Genomic DNA, 23,685 nt, shown 5'->3' with positions numbered 1-23,685 from the left:
AAGAGACACAGCCTTGATTCAATATTATACATCTCAGCAAGTAAAGCAACTCCTGAAGTCTATTTGCCTGAACTCTCAATTCTAGCTATTAATCCATAGATATCTTTAACACAAGATCCAGAAACTAGTGAAGATCTGTATAATCCTTAGCATTTGAAAAGAAAAACAAACTATATCAAGGTTTTAAGACTTTTAAAACTATATTATTTTGAAACATCCTCTATTATATAAGTTAATAATACATATTAATAGTATAAAATATTAATATAATTTAGAATTAATTTGTATAATGTCGATCTTCAGATAGAAAAATTATTTGACTAATATATGTTTTCACACTTAATGTCTTCCTAAAAATTCAGATTGTATCTTTTTTAAATTTTTTTTATTGAATATTTTTTTATTTACATTTCAAATGTCATTCCCTTTCCCAGTTTCCTGTACATAAGCCCCTTATCCCATGCCCTTTCCTTCTTCTATAAGGGTGTACCCCTCTCCATTTACCCCCTCCCACCACCCGACATTCCTACACTGAGGGTCCAACGTTGGCAGGATCAAGGGCTTCTCCTTCCATTGGTGCCCAACAAGGCCATCCTCTGCTACACATGCAGTTGGAGCCACGGGTCAGGCCACAAATATTTTTGGGGTAGTGGTTTAGTCCCTGGGAGCTCTGGTTGTTTTGCATTGTTGTTCTTATGGGGTTCCAAGCCCCTTCAGCTCTTTTAATCCTTCCTCTAATTCCTCCAAAGAGGGTCCTTTTCTCAGTTAAATGGTTTGCTGCTGGCATTCACCTCTGAATTTGACATGCTCCTATAAATGGTTCCTGTCAGCATGCACTTCTTAACTTCATCAATCTTATCTAGTTTAGTGGCTGTATATATATGAGCCACATGTGGGGCAGGCTCTGAATGGCTGTTCCTTCAGTCTGATCCGAACTTTGCCTCCATATCCCCTCCTATGAATATTTTTCTTCCCCCATTAAGTGAAGCATCCACATTTTGAATATCCTTCTTCTTGAGCTTCATGTGGTGTGTGGATGTATTTTGGGTATTTCGAGCTTTGGGGCTAACATCCACTTATCAGTGAGTACACACCAGGTGTGTTTTTCTGTGATTGGGTTACCTTACTCAGGATGATATTTTCTAGTTCACTCCATTTGCCTATGAATTTCATGAAGTCATTGTTTTGATAACTGAGTAGTACTCCATTGTGTAGATACACCACATTTTCTATATCCATTCCTCTGTTGGAGGGCATCTGGCTTCTGTGCAGCTTCTGGCTATTAAAAATAAGGCTGCTATGAACATAGTGGAGCATGTGTCTTTGTTGTATGTTGAAGCATCTTTTGGGTATATGCTCAAGAGAGGTATAGCTGGGTCCTCAGGTAGTTTAATGTCCAATTTTCTGAGGAACCTCCAGACTGATTTCCAGAGTGGTTGTACAAGTTTGCATTCCCACCAACAACAGAGGGGAGGAGTGTTTCTCTTTCTCCACATCCTTGCCAGCATCTGCTGTCACTGAGGTTTTTTTTTTATCTTAGCCATCCTGATTGGTGTGAAGTGGAATCTCAGGATTGTTTTGATTTGCATTTCCCTGATGACTAAGGATGTTGAGAATTCCTTTAGGTACTTTTCAACCATTTGATATTCCTCAACTGAGAACCTAAGCAACAGAAACCAAGACTACATGGGATCATTAGAACCCAGTTCTCCCGCCAAAGCAAATACTGGTTTTCCAAACAAACTGAAAAAGCAATATTCATATTTAAAATCACATTTTATGATGATGATGGAGGACTTTAAAAAGGACATAAATAATTCCCTTAAAGAAATACAGGACAAGACAAGTACACAAATAGAAACACTTAAAGAGGAAACACAAAAATCTGTTAAAGAATCCCTTATAGAATTGCAGGAAAACACAACCAAACATTTGAAGGAAATAGACAAAACCATCCAGGATTGAAAAATGGAAATAAAAAACAATAAAGAAAGCACAAAGGGAGACAAACCTGGGGATAGAAACCTAGGGAAGAGATCAGGGGTCATAGATGCAAACATCACCAACAGAATACAATAAATAGAAGAGAGAATCTCAGGGGCAGAAGAAACCATAGAAAACAGTGCCACAACTATCAAAGATACTTAAAATGCAAAAAGCTCCTAGCACAAAACATCCATGATATTCAGGACACAGTGAAAAGATCAAACCTAAGAATAACAGGTATAGAAGAGAGTGAAGACTCCCAACTTAAAGGCTCAGTAAATATCTTCAACAAAATTATAGAAGAAAATTTCTCTAACCTAAAGAAACAGATGCCCATAAGTATACAAGAAGCCTACAGAACTCAAAATAGATTGGACCAGAAATGAAATTCCTCCCATCACAGAAAAGTCAAAACACCAAATGCACAAAACAAAGAAAGAATATTAAAAGGAGTTAGGGAAAAATATCAAGTGACATATAAATGAAGACCTATCAGTATTACACCAGACTTCTCACCAGAGACTATGAAAGTCAGAAGATCCTCGGCAGTTGCCATACAGACCCTAAGAGGACACAAATGCCAACCCAGGTTACTGTATCCAGCAAAAATCTAAATTAATATAGAAAGAGAAACCAAGATAATCCACGACAAAACCAAATTTACACAATAACTTTCTACAAATCCAGCCCTACAGAATAGATGGGAAACTCCAACACAAGGAGGGAAACTACACTCTAGGAAAAGCAAGAAAGTAATCTCCTTGTGATGACACCAAAGGAAGAGAGCCAGGCAAACAGAATTCCAACTCTAACAATAAAAATAACAGGAAACAACAATCACGATTAATTTAATATCTCTTAAAATCAATGGACTCGATTCCCCAATAAAAAGACATAGACTAGCAGACTGTATATTTAAAGAGGACCAGGCATTTTGCTGCATATAGGAAACACACTTCAGAGACAAACACAGATGCTACATCAGAGTAAAAAGCTGCAAAACAACTTTCAAAGCAAATGGTCTGAAGAATCAAGCTGGGCTAGATTTATTCTAATATCGAAAGAAATCAACATTCAACCAAAAGTTATCAAAAAAGTTAAGGAACAACATTTCCTATTCATCAAAGGAAAAATCCACCAAGGTGAACTCCCAATCTTAAATACCTATACTCCAAATACAAGGATACCTACATTCACAACAGAAACCTTACTAAAGCTCAAAGCACACATTGTACCTCACAGGATAATAGTAGGAGATTTCAATACCCCACTCTCATCAATGGAAGCAGATTGTGGAAGCAAAAATTAAACAGAGACTTAGCAAATCTAACAGAAGTTATGAAACAAATGGACTTTACAGATATTTATAGAATATTTCATCCTAAACCAAAAGAATATACCTTTACCTTGGCACCTCATGGTACCTTCTCCAAAATTGACAATATAATCAATCACAAAACAGGCCTCAACAGATACAAGAAGTTTGAAATAATCCGATGCATCCTGTCAGATCACCATGGACTAAGGCTGACCTTCAATAACAACAAAAACAACAGAAAGCCCACATATACAGGGAAGTTGAACAACACTCTACTCAATGATAACTTGGTCAAGTAGGAAATAAAAAAATTACACGCATTTGAGAATTTAATGAAAATGAAGGCACAACTATCCCAAACTAATGGGACACAATGAACCCAGTGCTAAGAGGAAAAATCATAGTCTGAGTGCCTCCAAAAAGAAATAGGAGAGAGCATATGTTAGCAACTTGACAGCACACCTGAAAGTTAGCAAATACACCTAAGAGGAGTAGGGGCAGGAAATAATCAAACTCAGGGCTGAAATCAAGCAAGTAAAACAAAGGGACTATACAAAGAATCAAGAAAATGAGGAGCTGGTTCTTTGAGCTCAACAAGACAGATATACCCTTAGTCAGACTAAGCAGAGATCAGAGAGTGTATCCAAATCCACAAAAGCAGAAATGAAAAGGGAGACAAAACAACAGAATCTGAGGAAATTCAAAAAATCATCAGATCCTACTGCAAAAGCATATGTTCAACAAAACTGGAAAGTCTAGAGGAAATGGACAACTAACTAGACAAATATGAGGTACCAAAGTTAAATCAGGATCAGATAAACCAACTAATCAAACCCATAACTCCTAAAGAAATTGATGCAGTTATTAAAAGTCTCTCAACCAAAAAGAGCCCAGGACCAGATGTTTAGTGCAGAATTCTATCAGACCTTCATAGAAGACCTCATACCAATACTGTCTAAATTATTCCACAAAATTGAAACATACAGAACACTAACCAATTCCTTCTATGAAGTACCTAAACCACAAAAAGACCCAGCAAATAAAGAGAACTTCAAACCAATTCCCTTAGGAATATCAATGCAAAAATACTCAATAAAATTCTTGCAAACTGAACCCAAGAACACATCAAAGTGATCATCCATCATGATCAAGTAGGTTTCATTCCATGGATGCAAGTATGATTCAATATACAGAAATCCATCAATTTAATCCACTATATAAACAAACTCAAAGAAAAAAATGACATTATCTTTCATTAAATGCTGAGAATGTATTTGACAAAATTCAACAGCCCTTCATGATAAAAGTCCTGGACAGATCAGGAATTCAAGACCGATACCCAAACATAGTAAAAGCAATATACAGCAAACCAGTAGAGAAAATTAAACTAAACGGAGAGAAATTTGAAGCCAGTCCAGTAAAATTAGGGTCTAGACAAGGCTGCCCACTGTCTCCTACTTACTCAATATAGTACTCGAAGTCCTAGCCAGAAGAATCAGACAAAAGGAGGTGAAAGGGATACAAATTGGAAAGGAAGAAGTCAAAGTATCACTACTTGCAGATGGTAAGATATCATACTTACGTGATCCCAAAAGTTCAACCAGAGAACTACTAAGCCTTCTAAACAACGTCAGCAAAGTGGATGGGTATAAAATTGACTCAAACAAATCAGTAGCCTTCCTCTACTCAAAGGATAAACAGGCTGAGAAAGAAATTAGAGAAATGACACCCTTTACAATAGTCCCAAACAATATAAAATACCTTGGTGTGACTCTAAGCAAACTAAGGAAAGATCTGTATGACAAGAACTTCAAGTCTCTGAAGAAAGAATGTGAAGATCTCAGAAGATGGAAAGACCTCCCATGCTCATGAATTAGCAGGATTAATATAGAAAAATGGCCATTTGGCCAAAAGCAATGTACAGATTCAATGCAATCCCCCATCAAAATTCCATTTCAGTTCTTCATAGAGTTAGAAAGAGCAATTAACAAATTCATTTGAAATAAGAAAAAATCAAGGATATTGAGAACTATACTCAACAACAAAAGACCTTCTGGAGGAATCTCTGACCTCAAGCAGTATTACAGACCAATAGTGATAAAAACTGTATGGTATTGGCACAGAGATGGGCAGATAGGTCACTGGAATAGAATTCAAGACCCAGAAATGAACCACATACCTATGGTCGCTTGATATTTGACAAGGGAGCTAAAACCATCCAATGAGAAAAAGATAGCATTTTCAACAAATAGTGCTGGTTCAACTGGAGGTCAGCATGTAGAAGAGTGCAAATTAACCCATTCTTATTGCCTTGCATGAAGCTTAAGTCCAAGTGGATCAAGGACCTCCACATCAAACCAGATACACTCAAACTAATAGAAGAAAAACTAGGGCAGCATCTCAAACACATGGGCACTGGAGAAAATTTCCTGAACAAAACACCAATGGCTTATACTCTAAGATCAAGAATCGACAAATGGGACCTCATAAAACTGCAAAGCTTTTGTAAAGCAAAAGACACTGTCATTAGGACAAAATGGCAACCAACAGATTGGGAAAAGATCTTTACCAATCCTACATCTGATAGAGGGCTCATATCTAAAATATATGAAGAACTCAAGAAGTTAGACTCCAGAGAGCTAAATAACCCTGTTAAAAATGGGGTTCAGCTTGTATCTTAAAGTCCACCTCTTAGGACTGACTAATTAAACAGCACAGTCCTTTCAGTACAGACTAAGAATTTAATAAATCACACAAAGGCAAAGAAGTATGTGACTTCTGTAACTATGGTCATTAATTTCTTCGTGTTAACTATAGCATTTATGGAACTGATTTCCTGAAATTCTTAAATAATGCCTGAAGTGGATTAGCAAATGCAGTCTAAAGACAAAATGTAACATTTTTTGCAATCTTCTATGTGAAAATAAAAATATATTAATGTGAAAAAGTGCATGTGTGAATCTCTCATTATGAAATTCTGAATGTAGTCTTTCATAGCCAATTTCTTTAATACACCTGAATTCGTATATTAAAGCACTGAGGAATGAGACAAACAGAAGGTACTTACTTGAGATGCTATTTCTCGAGACTGACACAAAGGAGGAGAAAAGAAATACACAAAATACAGTTTAGACAGTGACTGGACCATACATTAATGAAATAGTAACATGGACAAAATATGCACATTACACTTATAATGCAATAATGTGCTTACTTATTGTAAGGCTTTTGATCAAAGTCAGGTAAAGCATAAGGTATGATTTTTTTAATGTCTACCGAATATTCTGTTTTCTCAGATTGAATAAGTAGAACAGATACTAACATACATGACTGTAAAATAACTGAAACACTTCATGAAAAAAGAATACTTTAAATATTCAATTACATTATGTACTAATTGTTGGTAATGATAGCAGTATGAACTGACATTCAAGAAAGTTGTGTTTAAATAAAATCTGAAGTATAGAAGACATGGACTGGCATTTATTTTATTAATATAATTTTATTGTTGATAAAGGCATTATTTCACTAAAGTCATGTATTTTTACTTAAAATTTTCTTCTATATTCACTCATGAATAATTTACCCTAAGGGAATCAGTGTGACAGCTTTCTGTTCTTGCCTCTGTTATGTGTGCTATGCATTGCTTGGTGCTTTGGACTTACTGATTAGGTCTGCATCATAGAAAAGACAACGGAAGCTTTTAGAACCATGGCAGAAGTCTTCCTGTGATCTCAAAAAGATCATAACAAACCCTTTAATTCAAAAACTAAATGAAAATTCTATTTCCTAAAATCTGGAACTCTTCTGAGGTTTTACTTAGAGAAAACTGGCATTTAATCTGTACAACTTATTTGATCACCTAAGTTTTTTGTTGTTGTTGAACCATCTGACACTGGACAAAAATGATGGTGGGTTTCAATTCCTCAGACCTATTCATTTTTTATTTGTGTTTATTAGAGAGAATTAATTCCTTTTTTCACATTAAACCCAATGTCATAACTGTGTTCCTTCACTGTAAAGATGCTCCTGCAAACTGTAAAATTATGATTGATTGTGGATATATAATCCATCAATCATATTCACATAATCTCCTAGTGAGAATGAGAAGAAATACACTCACTTTTAAAATAAGTGTCCAGGAATGAAACTTCACTTTACATGATGGATTGGTATTTGACTTTTCATGTTGAAAAAGAATATTCAACTCAGCTGTAGTAGGTAGTGTGTGCTGCATACACAATAATGTTACTTTGGGCAGTAAACTGTTGTTGAATGTTTAATATACTCTACCTTTGTGTTATCTACAGAACTGAAATATAAACAATTAAATAAAATGTATCAAATGATAAATTACATTCAAAAGTAGGAAAACAGGATCCATCAGCTTAGATCAGTTTCTTTTTATATTGACAATGACATTTGTTTTAAAAACATACATAAATTGGAGGCACAGGGTTTAAAAAAGCATTTCAGTGAGAATTTTACTTGTAAAAGATAGAATTAGTTAAAATGTAATTAAGTACTCTTTGACAACAACAGAGATATTCAGCTATTCTTTCTCTATTTTAACATGTTATTCAGTATACAACAGAGCTTATTTTCAACAGTACAAAATGGTTGACAGGAATATGGGTGGTCTGACCAAAGAAATCAACTACAACATTTAAACTCATAAAACCTATAGAATGGTAAAACTACATTAAAAGTCTACAGAAATCCTCTTTGAAATTTCCATAACCAACTGAGAAATATTTGTATTGCAATAAATGTTTGCAATCTACTTTTTAAAAGTAAGTGAAATTGTAAGCCAGAGGTATTTAGAGATAAGAGTGCTGGACAGTGATTAGGTCATGAAAGTTCTAAGGATCCCAGAGTGCCTTGCTTCTTCTGTCCTAAGAAGATATGTTGCTCAAATGCCAAGAATCACAAGCAGACTTTCCACAGACAACAAACCTAGTACTGTCTGCATTCTAGGCTTCCCAGTCCTTTCGAATGTCAGAATCAACTTTTCCTTACAAAAATCTTTTCCTATTTCTATTATGTATATGACTGTGTGTGTGTGTGTGTGTGTGTGTGTGTGTGTGTGTGTGTGTGTGTGTACGGGAGTATATGACCTTCCTCTGAAAAGCAGTATGAACTCTTTACTACTGAACCATCTTTCTAGCCATTAACATTTCCATTTTTTAAGTCATTGAATGTCTGATATGCTTCAATGGAAGCATTAGCAAGCTAAGAAAATGTTAAATTATTTATACATAAAAGTGTCTTGTTTTAATATTTTACTGTATAATCAAACAATATTTGCATTTAATCTAAACACTTTAGCCATATTTGCCAAACTATTCCATGTATGTGACTTTCTTGTGTGCCTCTCCACTCAGCTACTACTGATTGTTTCTTATTTGAAATATCTTTTCCTGACTTGAACCTATGAGTCTGTGCTCAAATGAAAACTTAAATTTAGCTGTAGAGATGGTGGCATAGATATTTTAATGTCTCAGAAACAACAATGAAGTCACCCACAACATCTCAGAAAACTTGAATAACATTCAGATATCCAAAATACCCATCTATGTAAAAGTATAATAATAATGCAACATGAGAACAAAACTCTATCCTATTAACTGTATGTTGACAATAAAATTCTTCTATATGAACGAAAAATATTTGACTTTTGTCATAAATCTATTTGGATAACTAAAATAAATATCATTGATTGGAGCCCAATGCCTAGGGTGATTTTGCACAAGAGGAAAAAAAAACTAGCCAAAATATCTGTGATTTGCAATAACATCGGAAAATTTGAAAGGAAACACTTCAAGGATATAAATCAAGGTTTATATTCACATATACATATATATATATACATATATATATATGTGTGTGTGTGTGTGTGTGTGTGTGGTGTGTGTTGTATATTTATCTAAAAACTTTATGTCACAGCATAATCTAATTTAGGAGATGGATTTTCCTAATAGTATAGAAATCACCTGTAACCACAGAGGTGATAAAATTAAAGTACAGATGTATTTTCAATGGCAGGTGATCATCAAAATTATTCCTTCTGTATGAATAGGTTCTAGTACCCAATAAAATCACTCTTTTTTTCTAGAAAATCAGGCACTGTTCTTAGACTTTTCTTATAGTTTCACATACATTTTCAAAGAAGAGACAGAGGAACATGCATTTTAGTGCTTAATGAGATTTCCTGCTTTGCTTTCTTCTAAAAGCTACTGTGTGCAGTCTAGGAATACATTAGAAACGTAGATGGTTCACAGAAGACTTGCTTTTATCTCAGAACCTCAGGCTGACTTAAATTATTCTGATTCTTTAAAATTCTAGAAATGGCTAATCTTGGATCTAGAGGGGGAAAAAAAGACTGGAACCTAATATTTACCATGCCGGAAAGCCTTCTAAAGGTACTTTGTGAAACAGTTGAGATTTTAGCTACCGAAAACATACTCTAGGCATTTATATAGAACTCCTTTTCACTTTCACTCGCATTTGCATGAAATCAGTCTTCATGGTTATGTATGACTATATTCATCATAGTAAACATCACAGCAAAAAAGACTTTCAGAGTTTCAAACCTCAGATGTAGTTAGCTTCTGAGATTCTGTTCTGTAGATCCCAATAGGAACATCTCCAGTAGAAGAACACAGCTTCTGATAGAGTCTGGCATACGTTCTTATCCACAAGTCATCTTCAGTAATTTTCATCTATAATGCATATGAATGAATCACACAATCAATGTTTAAGAATAAAAACCCCAGTGATCATTTTTTCTCTTCTTAAAAACCCCGTCAATATACATTCTGAAATCTCAAAGTAGTATTTCATAAAACCTAATTCACTTATTATGTTTAATTATTTTACTCTATCTCAGCTTATCCTGAGAACTCATCCAAAGCCATGAAACGTTAAGTATTCAATCTGGGCCAGCATAGCATTTTATTGATCCAATAAAAGTAGGCAAAACAACACTGGCAGAGATCTGGGAAATCTGTAAACTTTGAAAACCTTCAAGATGATGTAATAGCACAACTGATGTGGATATTTAGGGAATAGAGAATATAAAGCAAAAAAGAAAAAATAGCAAGGTGCAGAATCTAATAATAAAAGTCCCATTCACTTGCCCCAGTGTTCCTACATGTACAGAAGCAAAGTTGTTGTAGAAGGAGCACAGAGTTCCAGGCAGGAAGCCAAGGTTCTTCTCCCACACAGGTTCTTGTGTATCTCGAACCAGTATTCTACTTATTACACACGTCTACAAAATAGCATGTTTGAACCACGTGCAATACCACAGGGCTAGTCTCACTAAAATTTGAAAGGGCTTTAGTGGAGTATTCCTTGATTCCAGAATATTAAGACAGTCGGAAGAATGTAACAGGACCCTGTCTCAGAAAGATACAGGGTTGAATGCCAGAATTATTATGCTCATGGACAGTGTAGCATCCAAGACTTGGACTTCTCATTGTCAAACTGATAATGAAAACAACATCAACAATGAGAACCTTTGTTTGGTTTTGCATAGAACGTTTTCTGTAACAATTTAATTATAATGCTTGAGCCACAAAGAAAACATATAATATCAGGGCCTAATGAATTAGAAAAACATCTCAGATCAACATTTTAGACAAACATGAGTAAATAAATTTGGTTATAAACAAGTCACCAAAAGCACATGGTAGGTGCTCCAATCAAACCTTCTATCAGAATTCTGTCCTCTTCCAGACACGATTAACTTACTGAACAAAGAAACCCCGATCCTGGTATGGTGTCCAGTCCCAAAAGAAGTCTGGTGATAGAAATCATATAATCTTTCACAAATGACTGCAATATAAGCAAAATATGTATACATTATACATGTGAGATACATAGAAGCCTGGGGAGTATGAACACATAAATGTTTCTGGAAAATTATTTCTAGCATCTCAGTGAGTCTTATAAAATGAGATTAAAATACATCTCCACTTTTAATATAGCATTTATAGTTAAGCCAATTATAAATTAATATATAAAACACATGCTATTTTGAGATAATACATGTGCTGAGATTGGGGTGATGCTAACATGTTATATAGTTTAAAACAAAGAAAATATCTCTTCTTGAAATAAAGTGGTCAAATTAATAATTTTTGAAATAAATGCTTTAAAATATTTCAATTAGTCTTTTCCCTAAGATTAAACTGCTCAATGGTAAAATAAAATTTATTTTATACTTCCTTTATTATTTTTATTGCATATATTCTTTCCAAAACTATTCCTTCTCAAAATAGACAGTCTTTAAAAAAAGATGATTATATTTTCTTAAAATAATAGTGTGTATCACTTAATAACAGAAAAATAAATTATAATATTAACAAGCTTGTAGAGATTCCCTCAACAAAAGTCATTGCTAGGAGCACAAGGTTCTGGTGTCTAATCCCAGCACCAACAATAGGAAAGAAAATAATTACCAACAATTCAGATGTCATTATAGACAACCAAAAGTCCTAAAAGACAGAAATTATTTTCTCGAATTTGCTCACTTTGAAGTCCTCTCATTAACAATCTTACAAACAAATAGTAAAATAATTTGTAGCTAGAATATTTTTAAGTTTCCAAACTAGAAGTGAATCTAACCCAACAAATAAGTTATTTTATTGTAGGGAGTTTCTCCTAGTCATACTCATAGACATACAGACAGATACAGTATGTAGTGGATTAAAACAGGAAGCATAAAGCTAACTCTTGTATAATTCTGATCTTAAAATGTTAAATTTATATAGTTATTTGCCTATTTGTTTATTTATCTATGTTCCAATGTATGAGTATGTGTGCACGTTGCCACAGAGTGCCTGTGGAACTGATAGGACAACTATGGTAAGTTGTAACATGTGGGTCTCTGTCATGGTTTAAATAAGCATGACCCAGAGAATAGCAGTACGTGGAGGTGTGGGCTTATTGGATAGGTGTGTCACTGTTGGTGTGGGCTTTAATACCCACATCCTAGCTGCCTGGAAGTCAGTCTTCCACTAGAAGCCTTCAGATGAAGATGTAGAATTTTCAGCTCCTTCTGCAGCATGCCTACTTGGATGCTGCTATGTTTCTGCCATGATGATAATGGACTGAACCGCTGAACCTGCAAACCAGCCCCAATTAAATGTTTACTTTTATTAGACTTGCCTTTGTCATGGTGTCTGTTCACAGCAGTGAAACCCTAAATAATCAGCAGTTGGTACCAGGGACTGGGGTATTGCTGTGATAGGCCTGACTATGCTTTTGTTTGGAAGAATGTGAATTTTGGGGACTTTGGATTTGGACAGCAGTGGAATTGGTTTAAATGAAGCTTAATAGGCTATCCTAGTAGGAATATGGAAGACTGTGTTGCTGAGAGTGATTTAAATTGTGCGGACCAGGCCAAAGAGGTTTCAGTGGAGAATTTCAATATGTGACCTAGAGAATATTTTTGTGTTATTTTGGAAAAAATGTGGCTGCTTTTTGCCATTGTCCAAAGAGTCTGCCTGAGGCTAAAGTGAAGAGATTTAGATTAATTGCTTTGAAAAAGGAAGTCTCAGTTTTCATGTGTATGTGGTCTTTCTGTCATTTTTGATGTTATTAAAACCAGCCTTAGTCTGTAGTGATCTAATAGAATGCATGGAACTATTTCAATCTTATTGTATCTTTGAGACTTATTTTGTGACCAATGATATGTTTAATTTTGGAGAAGGTACCATGAAGTGCTGAAAAGAAAGTATATTCTTTTGTTTTACTATGAAAAGTTCTACAGATATCTGTCAAATCCATTTGCTTCATAAATTCTGATGGTATCACTGTGTCTCTATTAGGTTTCAGTTTTCATGATCTGTCCACGAATGAGAGTGGGATATTGAAGTCTCCCACTATTATTGCATGAGGTGCAATGTGTGCTTTGTGCTTTAGTAAAGTTTCTTGTATGAGTATGGGTGCCCTTGCATTTGCAACATAGATATTCAGAATTGAGAGTTCATCTTGGTAAGATTTTTCCTTTGATGAGTATGAAGTCTCCTTTCTTATTTATTTTGATATCTTTTAGATGAATGAATATTTTATTCAATATTAGAATGGTTACTCAACCTTATTCCTTGGGACCATTTGGTTGGAAAGATTTTTTCCAGCCTTTTACTCTGAGGTAGTGTCTGTCTTTGTCATTGAGGTGTATGTCCTGTAGTCAGCAAAATGCTGGGTTCTCTTTTACCTATTCATTCTGTTAGTCTTTTTCTTTTTATTGGGGAATAGAGTCCAATGATGTTGACAGATATTAGGGACCAGTGATTGTTGTTTCCTGTTATTTTTGCTGTTAGAGATGCTAAAGGAAGAAATAAAGAAAGAAATTAAAGACTTTTTAGAATTTAATGAAAATAAATGCACAACAAAACCTAGGGAACAAAATAAAAGCAGTGCAAAGAAGAAAATTCATAGCTCTGAGGACCACACTTTGATAGCACATCTGAAAGCACCACAACAAAAAGAAGCAAATATACCCAAGAGGAGTAGACTGCAGGAAATAATCAAACTCAGGGATAAACCAACCAAGTGGAAACAAAAAGAACTATACAGACAATCAACCAAACCAGGAGCTGGTCCTTTGAGAAAAGGACCCAGAGGGCACAGAGACAGTGTCCCAAATTAACAAAATCAGAAAGGAAAAGGGAGACATAACAATAGAATCTGAGGAAATTAAAAAAAAAATCATCAGAATGAAAGCATATACTCAACTAAACTGGAAAATCTAGAGGAAATGGACAATTTTGTATATAGATACCAGATAGCAAAGTTTAATAAGGATCAGATAAGTAATCTAAACAGTTCCATAACTCCTAAAGAAATAGAAGCAGTTATTAAAATTCTCCCAACCAAAAAGAGCCCAGGACTAGAAGGGTTTAGTGCAGAATTCTATCAGACCTTCAAAGAAGACCTAATACTAGTACTCTTCAAATTATTCCACAAAATAGAAACAGAAGGAACACTAACAAACTTGTTCTTTGAAGCCACAATTATGCTTACATCTAAACACAAAGACTCAACAAAAAAAGAGAACTTCAGACAAATTTTCCTTATGAATATCGATGCAAAAATACTAAATAAAATTCTTGCAAACGGAATCCAAAAACATCAAAATGATCATCCACCATGATCAAGGAGACTTCATCCCAGAGAAATATATGAAAAGTTATCAACATAATCCACAGTATAAAAAAACTCAAAAACACACGCTTATTTCATTAGATGCTGAGAAAGCATTTGACTAAATTCAACACCTCTCAGTAAAAAAGTATTGGAAAGTTCAGGAAATTAAGGTCCATACTTAAACAGAGTAAAAGCAATATACAGCAAACTAGTAGCCAATATAGAAGTAAATGTACAGAAAGTTGAAACAATCTCATTAAAGTCAGAGACTAGACAAGACTGCCCACTCTCCCTACCTCTTCACTATATTACTTGAACTCCTAGACAGAGCAATTAGACATCAAAAAGAAATCAAGAGGGATACAAATTAGGAGTAAAATATCACTATTTGCAGAGTAGATGACATAAGTGACCCCAAAATTCCACCAGAGAACTCCTAAACCTGATAAACAACTTCAGCAAACTGACTAGAAATAAAATTAACTCAAGAATAAACAGGCTGAGAAAGAAATCAAGGCAATGACACCCATGAAAACAGTCAGCCTCTTGGGTCTCCTGCAGTGTTTCACCTGCCTTCTGGGTCCCTTGCAGGGTTTGATCCCTGCTGAGCCCTGCCACTGCATGTGGAAGCCTTTTGTTCCTAACAAAGGAACAGCCTGGCCTGGTAGTGACACACCTGGGCAATGGTCAATTCATTCCTGCCTTTTGTCTTCTGAGTCTTTTGTTTTTGGGATTTAGCCTGGTCTTCCTGGATTTCTCCCCAGTAAATTTGGGGCATGGTCTTTTGTTACCAAAACCTTAAGCCTGGGTTTCTAACTGTGCTTCCCATATTGTTCCACCTGGTCAACTTGGGGTATATATTTGGTAAATAAAGCTACAGAATTGGCTTTCCTTGCTTAACATGAATAACCTGTGTTTGTTTATTTTTTAATCCTGCAGGCTTACGCCCAGTTCTCAGTGCCTTATCAGTGTGGGGATCAACAAATGGAGGTCCTACTGAGATTGGGAAAGAGAAAGTCTCCTGACGGGACGTCCTGGGAAGCCAGCCTGCGAAGAAGCAGGGACGTATTGGGGTAAGATGGGCTAGAAAAGGCCTCCGTGATTTGGGCTAGCTGACTAAAACTTGTAATAAAAAGGGGACAAGGTAATGGTAAAGTATTTTTGCATATGTCTTCTTTTAGAGTTATGTTTTAGCCTTTGGACCCTGACTAGAGAAAATTTACACCCTAGAAATGAGAGAGAATGGGTTTGGAAAAAACAGTCCTCATGGACTCTCCATGGATGCTTTGAAGAAAGAGAAAAACTTTTTCAGAGTTCTCGTAGGGTCAGAAGGAAGGCAGGAGACGTCCTACTTCTCTTCTGGCTCCTATTGGAGAAATGCTTATTTCTGGTTCTGGGTTCCATAGGTAGGATATCTGGGTCCCTTTGGTGGGACACCATCTAGTTCTTTCCCTCTATGTCTATTGTCTGTCCTTGGTGCACCAAGCTGTCCATGTCTGTCAGTTTATGTCTGTGGTTTTTGTTTCTTGTTGCTTAAATGTTTTATATTTCATGTTTAAAAGGAAAAAAAATGGTAAAAACTTTATCTGCTGGTCGTTCACACCTTGATTTGGTTTTAACTCATTTCAATAAAGGGAATTAAAAAAAAAAGTTTCAATAGGCCCTTGGAGTCCTGCACCTGTAGCTAGGAGCCTAGGTCAGCTGGAGAAGCTGCCTGGGGGGATGAGTGTCTGCACGAGCTGATCTTAAAGACACCAGCAGCTCCTCAGCTTCTATGGTAAGGGAGCTGATGGCTGTTTCTCTTAGAAAAATCCCTGACTTATTATTGGACTTAGCAGGTGACAAGGTGCTTCTCTTAAAATCACAGCTAGAAAAAGTAAAAATGGTTTTTGGTCTAAATATTAAAGATATGTGTAGCCACTTCATTTTTGTTTCTGATTGGTTTTAAATGTATACATGTCTTTGTTATAGACTATTGGCTTTTAAGTTATTCTATATGGTTAAAAAATTGTAACATCGGTAACAGAAAGTTGGCTTAAAACTGGTAATTTGGATGTAGTCATTCTAGACAACATGTGGCATAAGCCAACCCAGGGAAACAGGTCTAAATTGGGATAATATTTTTATGGAATTCTTATCCTAGAAACCAGGCTTCTAAAAGAATTTAGGGCAATGTCTCTTTGTTGAGGTATTGGAAACTGCACCATAGTGCAATCATATGTAGGAATTAGCAGTCAAACTTTGTAGCATGAAGGATAGATTCGGTGTTTTGGAGAGACTGGATGTTGGAGGCTAGATTATTTGTTGGAGGTTGAGTTTTGCTTTCCAAAGTTGTGGTTGTGCTCTGGTGTTATAAGGAGAACTCTAAGATTGTGGTGAAGGATTGCCAGTGTTACATTGGCTAACTCAAACTTATTTGTAATTAAGAAAAAAATCAAACAGGTAGAGATTGTTACAGGATTTACAAGGGATTGGTGAGGCTGTGGAACTTGTGAGAACATTACAGTGTGTTTGTTTACACCAACTGCCATTTCAAGATAGATTTAGAGGGTTGTTTTTATGCTGTTTCTTTACATTGTGGTGATTGTGAAAGGTTTTCATTTAGTGAGCTTGCTTATAATTTTAGAGAAGTCATGAAGTGTTATCATTGAAAAGTTTTACAAAAGAATTGCTAATAGCCCTATATTATGTAATTTTGTCACTGCTCCAATGTAAGAAGTTAGGACTTTGAATCTTTCAGTGTCTATGGAAATTTTTTCTGCAAACCTTTGCTCTCACAATGAGCTTTAATATTTGGGGAGTAGCTGTTGCTCCAGAAAAGATTCAGTATTACTTTTAGTATTTGAAACTAATTTTAAGCTTCTAAGGATATATTAATTTGCCAAGTACCTCCCCTTACCAGAGGACTTAAGCCTTTTTTTGTATCTTCAGGGGAGTTAAAGTTGTCGTTGTGTTAATACAGAATTGTAAGATAGAGTCATGGAAGAATTTTAAAAAGAAGCCTGGTGAAACGTACCTTATTCCAAACAGCAATTAAATTGGTTATTACAAAATACTGATATTTGGCCTATTACATATACAAAATTTTCAGGCAAAATTGATAATTTTACTCTGTGCATGCCTTTGTATTTCCTGTAAATTTGTGCATGCAGGCAAAAATGCACTTACAGTATTTATAGGTGGTTCATCTAATGAAAAGGCTACATATATAATTTGGAAATGGTAATGGAGTTGATAACACACCCTCACAAAAAGAGGAAGACTCCATTTGCTCACTCTCAACTCCCAGCCTCACCCTGCCAGCTCAGGGATTTCTAAGTAAGGCTGAATCTAGACAATATTTACAGGATTTGGCATTTCTAATTAATGCTTAGTGTTTAGGTAAATAAACTTGTAAGGGGCTAGAAAGATGGTTTAGTGGTTAAGAGCACTAAGTACTGTTCCTTTATAGGCCATTTAAGAACTCAAACTGGATTGCCTGGACCCCTTAGCCAGGGAAGACAATGATACCAGGCAGATTACATAGGAACAATTAGTCAAACAATCTCATTCTTTATATCACCAGAACAATAATGCTGGAGACGATAATTTGGTATACAAGTCAAATTATAAATACAAGTCCTCAGTGACCTCAATTTCTTTCAGTATCACATAATAGTGTTAATCCTCAAGGACTTATAAACAATATTTTAATAAAAAAAAGGGGGCGTTATATCCCTTTATTGCTATAAAATTATTTAAATAATGCTCTTTTTATTTTAAATTTTAAAATTTGGATGCCAAGGAACTCTCTGAGTGTTTATGGCACCCTACAACTAGGCATACTTCTGCCTAGGTGAAATGGAAGGCTCCACATATTGGCATATGGAATGATCCTGTTCAGGTATTTTATATGGGGAAGAGGGCATGTTTGTGTTTTTCCTACAGGATGCTGCAGGAGTGTGCCAGCTGCCAGAGTGGATGCTGAAACATGCTGATGCTGGGAGCATGAAGATTCAACTCTCATGGTTCGGGTCCCTGGAATCATTTCTGTGCCCTTGGATGAAGATGGAGGATTCCCCCTCACCTTGTGCCATTTTGAAGATTTTGGCACGGCTGCAGTCATCGTTACTGCCACTGCATGTCCCATCCCACCTCAGTGCATCCCTGCATGCGGGACGAGAAGACAGATCTCCAGCCGTTACCTCTGCCCTTCCTCATTCCCCCAGTGACTGTTACCACCGTGACTGGTGTTGCCATTTTGCAGTATGTGGCTTGGCAGGAATGCCATCTGCGTGAAGCTGCTGGAGACCGGGGAACTCTGCCCTGGTTGTGCGGATCTTAGGCATAGTTCCATTGTCTGCAGGTTTTTCCGAAGAAGCATGGCCAATCCTGAACTGTCATGGGAAAGACTTTGGCATCTTCGCTGCTATTGTAGCAGCCATTGCTGCTGCCCCCACTGTTTCTGCAGTGTCTGGAATTGCCCTCCCCCAATCTATTGTTAGGCAAGCACAGTGTGTAAACTTTCTGGAGTACTTGCTGATGTTTGGGAATTCTAAATTTCAGTACAGGAACAGCTTGACAATGGCCCCTGGCCTTACAGCCCTCCACATTTTGGCCCTAGGGTGCCACAGTAGTCGGCTTTGTGCTTCTTACCACATGCGCAAACAACATTCCCAGTCCTGGGCAACAACTAAGCAGGTGTTGCTCTCCTTGGTAGGAGACAAACCCTCTGCCCAAATTGGGCTCAACCTTTAGGAGAAGCAGTTAGTCAAGGATGGGCAACTCTCTGGGACCAAGTCTCACCTAAGACAGGAAATTCTAAGACTGGCAGAATTTTTCCAGAGACGGGAAAGAAGTTTGATATCCCAAAGTGACCTAAGATAGGCACTGCTTAAAAACTAATATAGGGGGACTTGCTTAATAAAAAAAAATAAAATAAAATAAGGGGATTTGTCACACCCTCCTGAGTTCCCTGCAGTGTTTGACCCCCTTGTCAGAGCCTTCTGGATCCCTTGCAGGGTTTGACCCCTGCTGAGCCCTGCTGATGCATGTGGAAGCCTTTTGTTCCTAATAAAGAGCAGTCTAGTCCGGTAGTGAAACACCTGGGTGATGGTCAATTCATTCCTGACTTTTGTCTTCTGAGTCTTTTGTTTTTGGGATTTAGTCTGGTCTTCCTGGATTTCTCCCCAGTAAATTTGGGGCATGTATTCTGTCTTTTATTACTGAAGCCTTAAGCCGGGGTTTCCCACTGTGCTTCCCAGATTGTTCCACCTGGTCAACTTGGTGTATATATTTGGTAAATAAAGCTATAGAATTGGCTTTTCTTGCTTAACATGAATAACCTGCGTTTGTTTATTTTTTTAATCCTGCAGGTTTACGCCCAGTTCTTGGTGCCCTGTAGGTGCAGGCATCGACAGTCAGAAATAATATAAAATATCTTGGTGTGACTCTAAGCAAGCAAGTAAAAGATCTGTATGGCAAGAACTTCACGTCTCCGAAGAAAGAAGTTGAAGAAGACCTCAGAAGATGGAAAGGCATTCCATGCTTATGGTTTGGCAGGATTAACGTTGTAAAAATGGCCATCTTGCCAAAGGCAATCTGAAGATTCAATGTGATCCCCATAAAAATTCCAACTCAATTCTTCATAGATTTATAAAGAGCAATTTGCAAATTAATTTGAAATTAAAAAAACAAAAAACCAGGATATAGAAAACTATTGTCAACAATAAGAGAACTTCTGGGGGAATCACCATCCTGATCCTCCAAGTATATTTCAGAGCAATAGTGATAAAAACTGCATGGTATTGGTACTGACACAGGCAGATGGATCAGTGTAATACAATTGAAGACCCAGTAAAGAACAAACATACCTATGTTCACTTGATCTTTGACAAATGAGCCGAAACCACACATGGAAAAAAGACAGTATTTTCAACAAATGGTGCTGGTTCAACTGGAGTTCAGCATGTAGCAGAATGTAAATTGAGCCATTCTTATCTCCTTGTACAAAGCTCAAGTCCAAGTATATCAAGGACCCCCACATAAAACCAGATACACTGAAACTGAAAGAAGAGCAAGTGGGGAAGAGCCTCGAACATATAGCCACAAGGGAATATTTCCTCAATAGAATACCAAGGGTTTATGCCCTAAGATCAAGAATCAACAAATGGGACCTCATAAAATTGCACAGATTCTATAAAGCAAAGGTCACTCTTATTACAACACAATGGCAACCAACATATTGGGAAAAATATTTACTAGTCCTACATCTGATAGAGGGCTAATATCCAATATATACAAAGAACTCAAGAAGGTAGATTCCAGAGAATCAAATAACCCTATTAAGAATTTGGGGAAGAGTTAAACAAAGAATTCTCAACTGGTAAATATTGAATGGCAGAGAAGCACCTAAAGAATTGTTCAACATCCTTAGTCATCAGGGAAATGCAAATCAAAACAACCATGAGATTCTATCTCACATCAGTCAGAAAGGCTAAGATAAAAAACTCAAGTGACAGCAGATGCTGGCAAGGATGTGGAGAAAGAGAAACACTCCTCCTCCATTATTGGTAGGATTACAAGCCAGTAAACCACTCTGGAAATCAGTCTGTCGGTTCCTCAGAAAATTGGACATTGTATTACTTAAGGATCTGGATATACTATCCTGGAAATATACCAAAGGATGGTCCAATGTATAGCAAGAAAACATGCTTCACAATGCTCATAGCAACCTTATTTATCATAGCCAGAAGCTGGAAAGAACCCAAATCTCCTTCAATAGAGGAATGGATACAGAAAATGTACTACATTTACACATTGGAGTACTACTCAGCTATTAAAATCAGTGACTTCATGAAATTCTTAGACAAACGAATGAAACTAAAAAGTATCACCCTAAGTAAGGTAACCCAATCACAAAGAAACATACATGATATACACTCACTGATAAGTGAATATTAGCCCAAAAACTCGGAACACTGAAGATACAATTTACACACCACTTATAGCTCAAGAAGAAGGAAGGTCAAAGTGTGAATGCTTCAGTCCTTCTTAGCAGGGGCAACAATATACTCACATTAGGAAACATCGAGACAAAGCGTGGAACAGAGATGGAAGGAAAGGCCATCCAGAGACTGGCACACCTGGCTATCCATCCCATATATAGCCACCCAGACAATACTGTGGGTGCAAAGAAGTGCATGGTAACAGGAGACTGATATAGCTGTATCCTGAGAGGTTCTGCCAGAGCCTAACAAATTCAGAGGGGGATGCTCATAGTCAACCATTGGACTAAGAACTGGGTTCCAAATGGAGGAGTTAGAGAAAGGATTGAAGTAGCTAAAGGGGTTTGCAACCCCATAAAGAATAACAACAATATTAACCAACCAGATACTCTAGAGCTTCCAGGGACTAAACCGCCATCCAAAGAGTACACATGGAGTGAACCCATGGCTCCAGCTGCATATGTAGCAGAGGATGGCCTTGTTGGACATCAATGAGAGGAGATGTCCTTGATCTGGTGAAGACTCGATGCTCCAGTATAGAGGAATGACAGGGTGGGGAGGTGAGAGAGAGAGGGTGAGTGGGTAGAGGAGCACCCTCATAGAAGCAGTGGGAAGGGTTATGGAATAGGGGCTTGTTGGATGGGATATGGGAAAAAGGGATTAAACAAAAAGAATGAAAAAGAAAAAAGAAATCTCAAAATAGCCTGGTGTAAATTCTGTTGTGTTGTTAATAAAGTACACTCTTATGAAGAGCCTTTTAATGAAAAGGGAATAGTTGAGAAAGGAAAAACAAACAAAAAAATATGGTATGAGTATTACAGTGATACCAGCAAGTGAAATGGAGCTGAATCTTATGTTCAAAGATATTATTTGGAGTAATGACCTTTGGGCAAGTTCCCACCCAGCTAAGTTTAGGACCAGGTAAGGTAGTGAAAACATTTAATCACAGCAGGCAAAGAAAAGCATATCTCTCAGTTCAAGCTTATCCTAGAACAGAACAAATTCTTGGTGAAGAAAACTTAAATCCATGATTGGTGGACCATACCTTTAATCTCAGTGCTTTGGAGACAGGCATGCAAATCTCTGAGTTCAAAGTCAGTCTACAGAGCAAGTTCTAGGTCAGCCAAGCTTAGCCAGTGAAGGAGAGGAAAAAATAAAGCTGGTGATTATGTAATAGAACAAGGGAGCCGTGTTCTAGCTCCAGCAAGCAGCAGAATTTGGCAGCTATGTCCATGTGGCTTTGGCTTTAGAGTACTGAATAGAAAGGACCACTGGTACTATTGCTGCTGGTTAGATGGAGCCAATAATTTAGTGGAGATAAGAAGAGAGGAGCATTACTGAGGTTAAGTCTTCTGGTAAGTATTTTCTGAGACCAGAAAGAAACTGTGTTTCAGAAATAGCCAAGCTTGTACCTCATGCTGCCGCTGCACTTGGTAATGTGTAAGAGGTACCCAGGTGGTGCCAGTTTTGAAGGTGTCATGAACAACAGCTGAGGCTTGGCACTGTGAGAGGCCATAGCAGGACATTTGTTAAGGTGCAGCGTCAGTGGCAGTTGATGGCTCAGGACTGAGGGGGTCTTTCAAAGAAGTTGATGCTTGGCACAATGAAGAAAGCATACTAGTGAAGCCTAGTTGCAGTGGAAAACCCCAGAGTATTGGAGATGTCAGTACCAGGGAATGACCACCAAGAAGAGTAGTGGCAGTGGAGTGGGTCAACCTGAGCTACAGAGGGCAGACCTGGAGAAGTGACACTAGCTCTTTGGAGAATCCCAGAAGATTATGTGTGGATCCCAGACATTGAAACAAAAAGATATAACACTGAAGTCAACTTGGAGATCACAAGTTATTAAAGATACCACAGCAGTGGGATATGTGCTAAGGAAACCCACTTGCAGAGTGGAACCAGCCCAGGGGAAAGCAGTTTGTTGCAGTCAACACAGATGAAAAAGTAGTTGGAGATCTGAAGACTGCTTTAACATCAGCCATGGAGATGCAGAGTATGAAGTTTGCCCAGCTGGTTTACTGACTTGCTTTGGGAATTACAGTTAAAGGGTAGGATGAATCTCAGAAGAGACTTTGAAATTTGGACTTTTAATGTTGTTGAGACTGCTATAGACTATGGGGACTTTTGAAGTTGGACTAAATGTATTTTGCATCATGCTATGTTTAGGTATGGCTCTCCATAGATTCATGTGTTTGAACAAGCTTATGGGGGCCAGGGAGTGGAATATAATGGTTTGAA

At 37.0% G+C, this 23,685-nt stretch overlaps 1 protein-coding gene across 1 annotated transcript in view; it reads right to left on the bottom strand.

Moving 5' to 3' along the window:
* Nucleotides 1–23,685, bottom strand: part of Kcnt2 (potassium sodium-activated channel subfamily T member 2) — a 267,014-nt gene that overhangs the window by 37,588 nt on the left and 205,741 nt on the right. Inside the window, exons 19-20 of the mRNA XM_032915567.1 lie at nt 11,057–11,140; nt 9,898–10,026 (exon numbers count right to left, since the gene is read on the bottom strand). Of these exons, the coding sequence (XP_032771458.1) occupies nt 9,898–10,026; nt 11,057–11,140 (213 nt within the window). The remainder of the gene's footprint in view (nt 1–9,897; nt 10,027–11,056; nt 11,141–23,685) is intronic.

This window comes from Rattus rattus, chromosome 10, assembly GCF_011064425.1.
Source record: "Rattus rattus isolate New Zealand chromosome 10, Rrattus_CSIRO_v1, whole genome shotgun sequence".
Lineage (NCBI taxonomy): Eukaryota > Metazoa > Chordata > Mammalia > Rodentia > Muridae > Rattus > Rattus rattus.
This window is presented reverse-complemented; position numbering and strand designations above follow the sequence as displayed.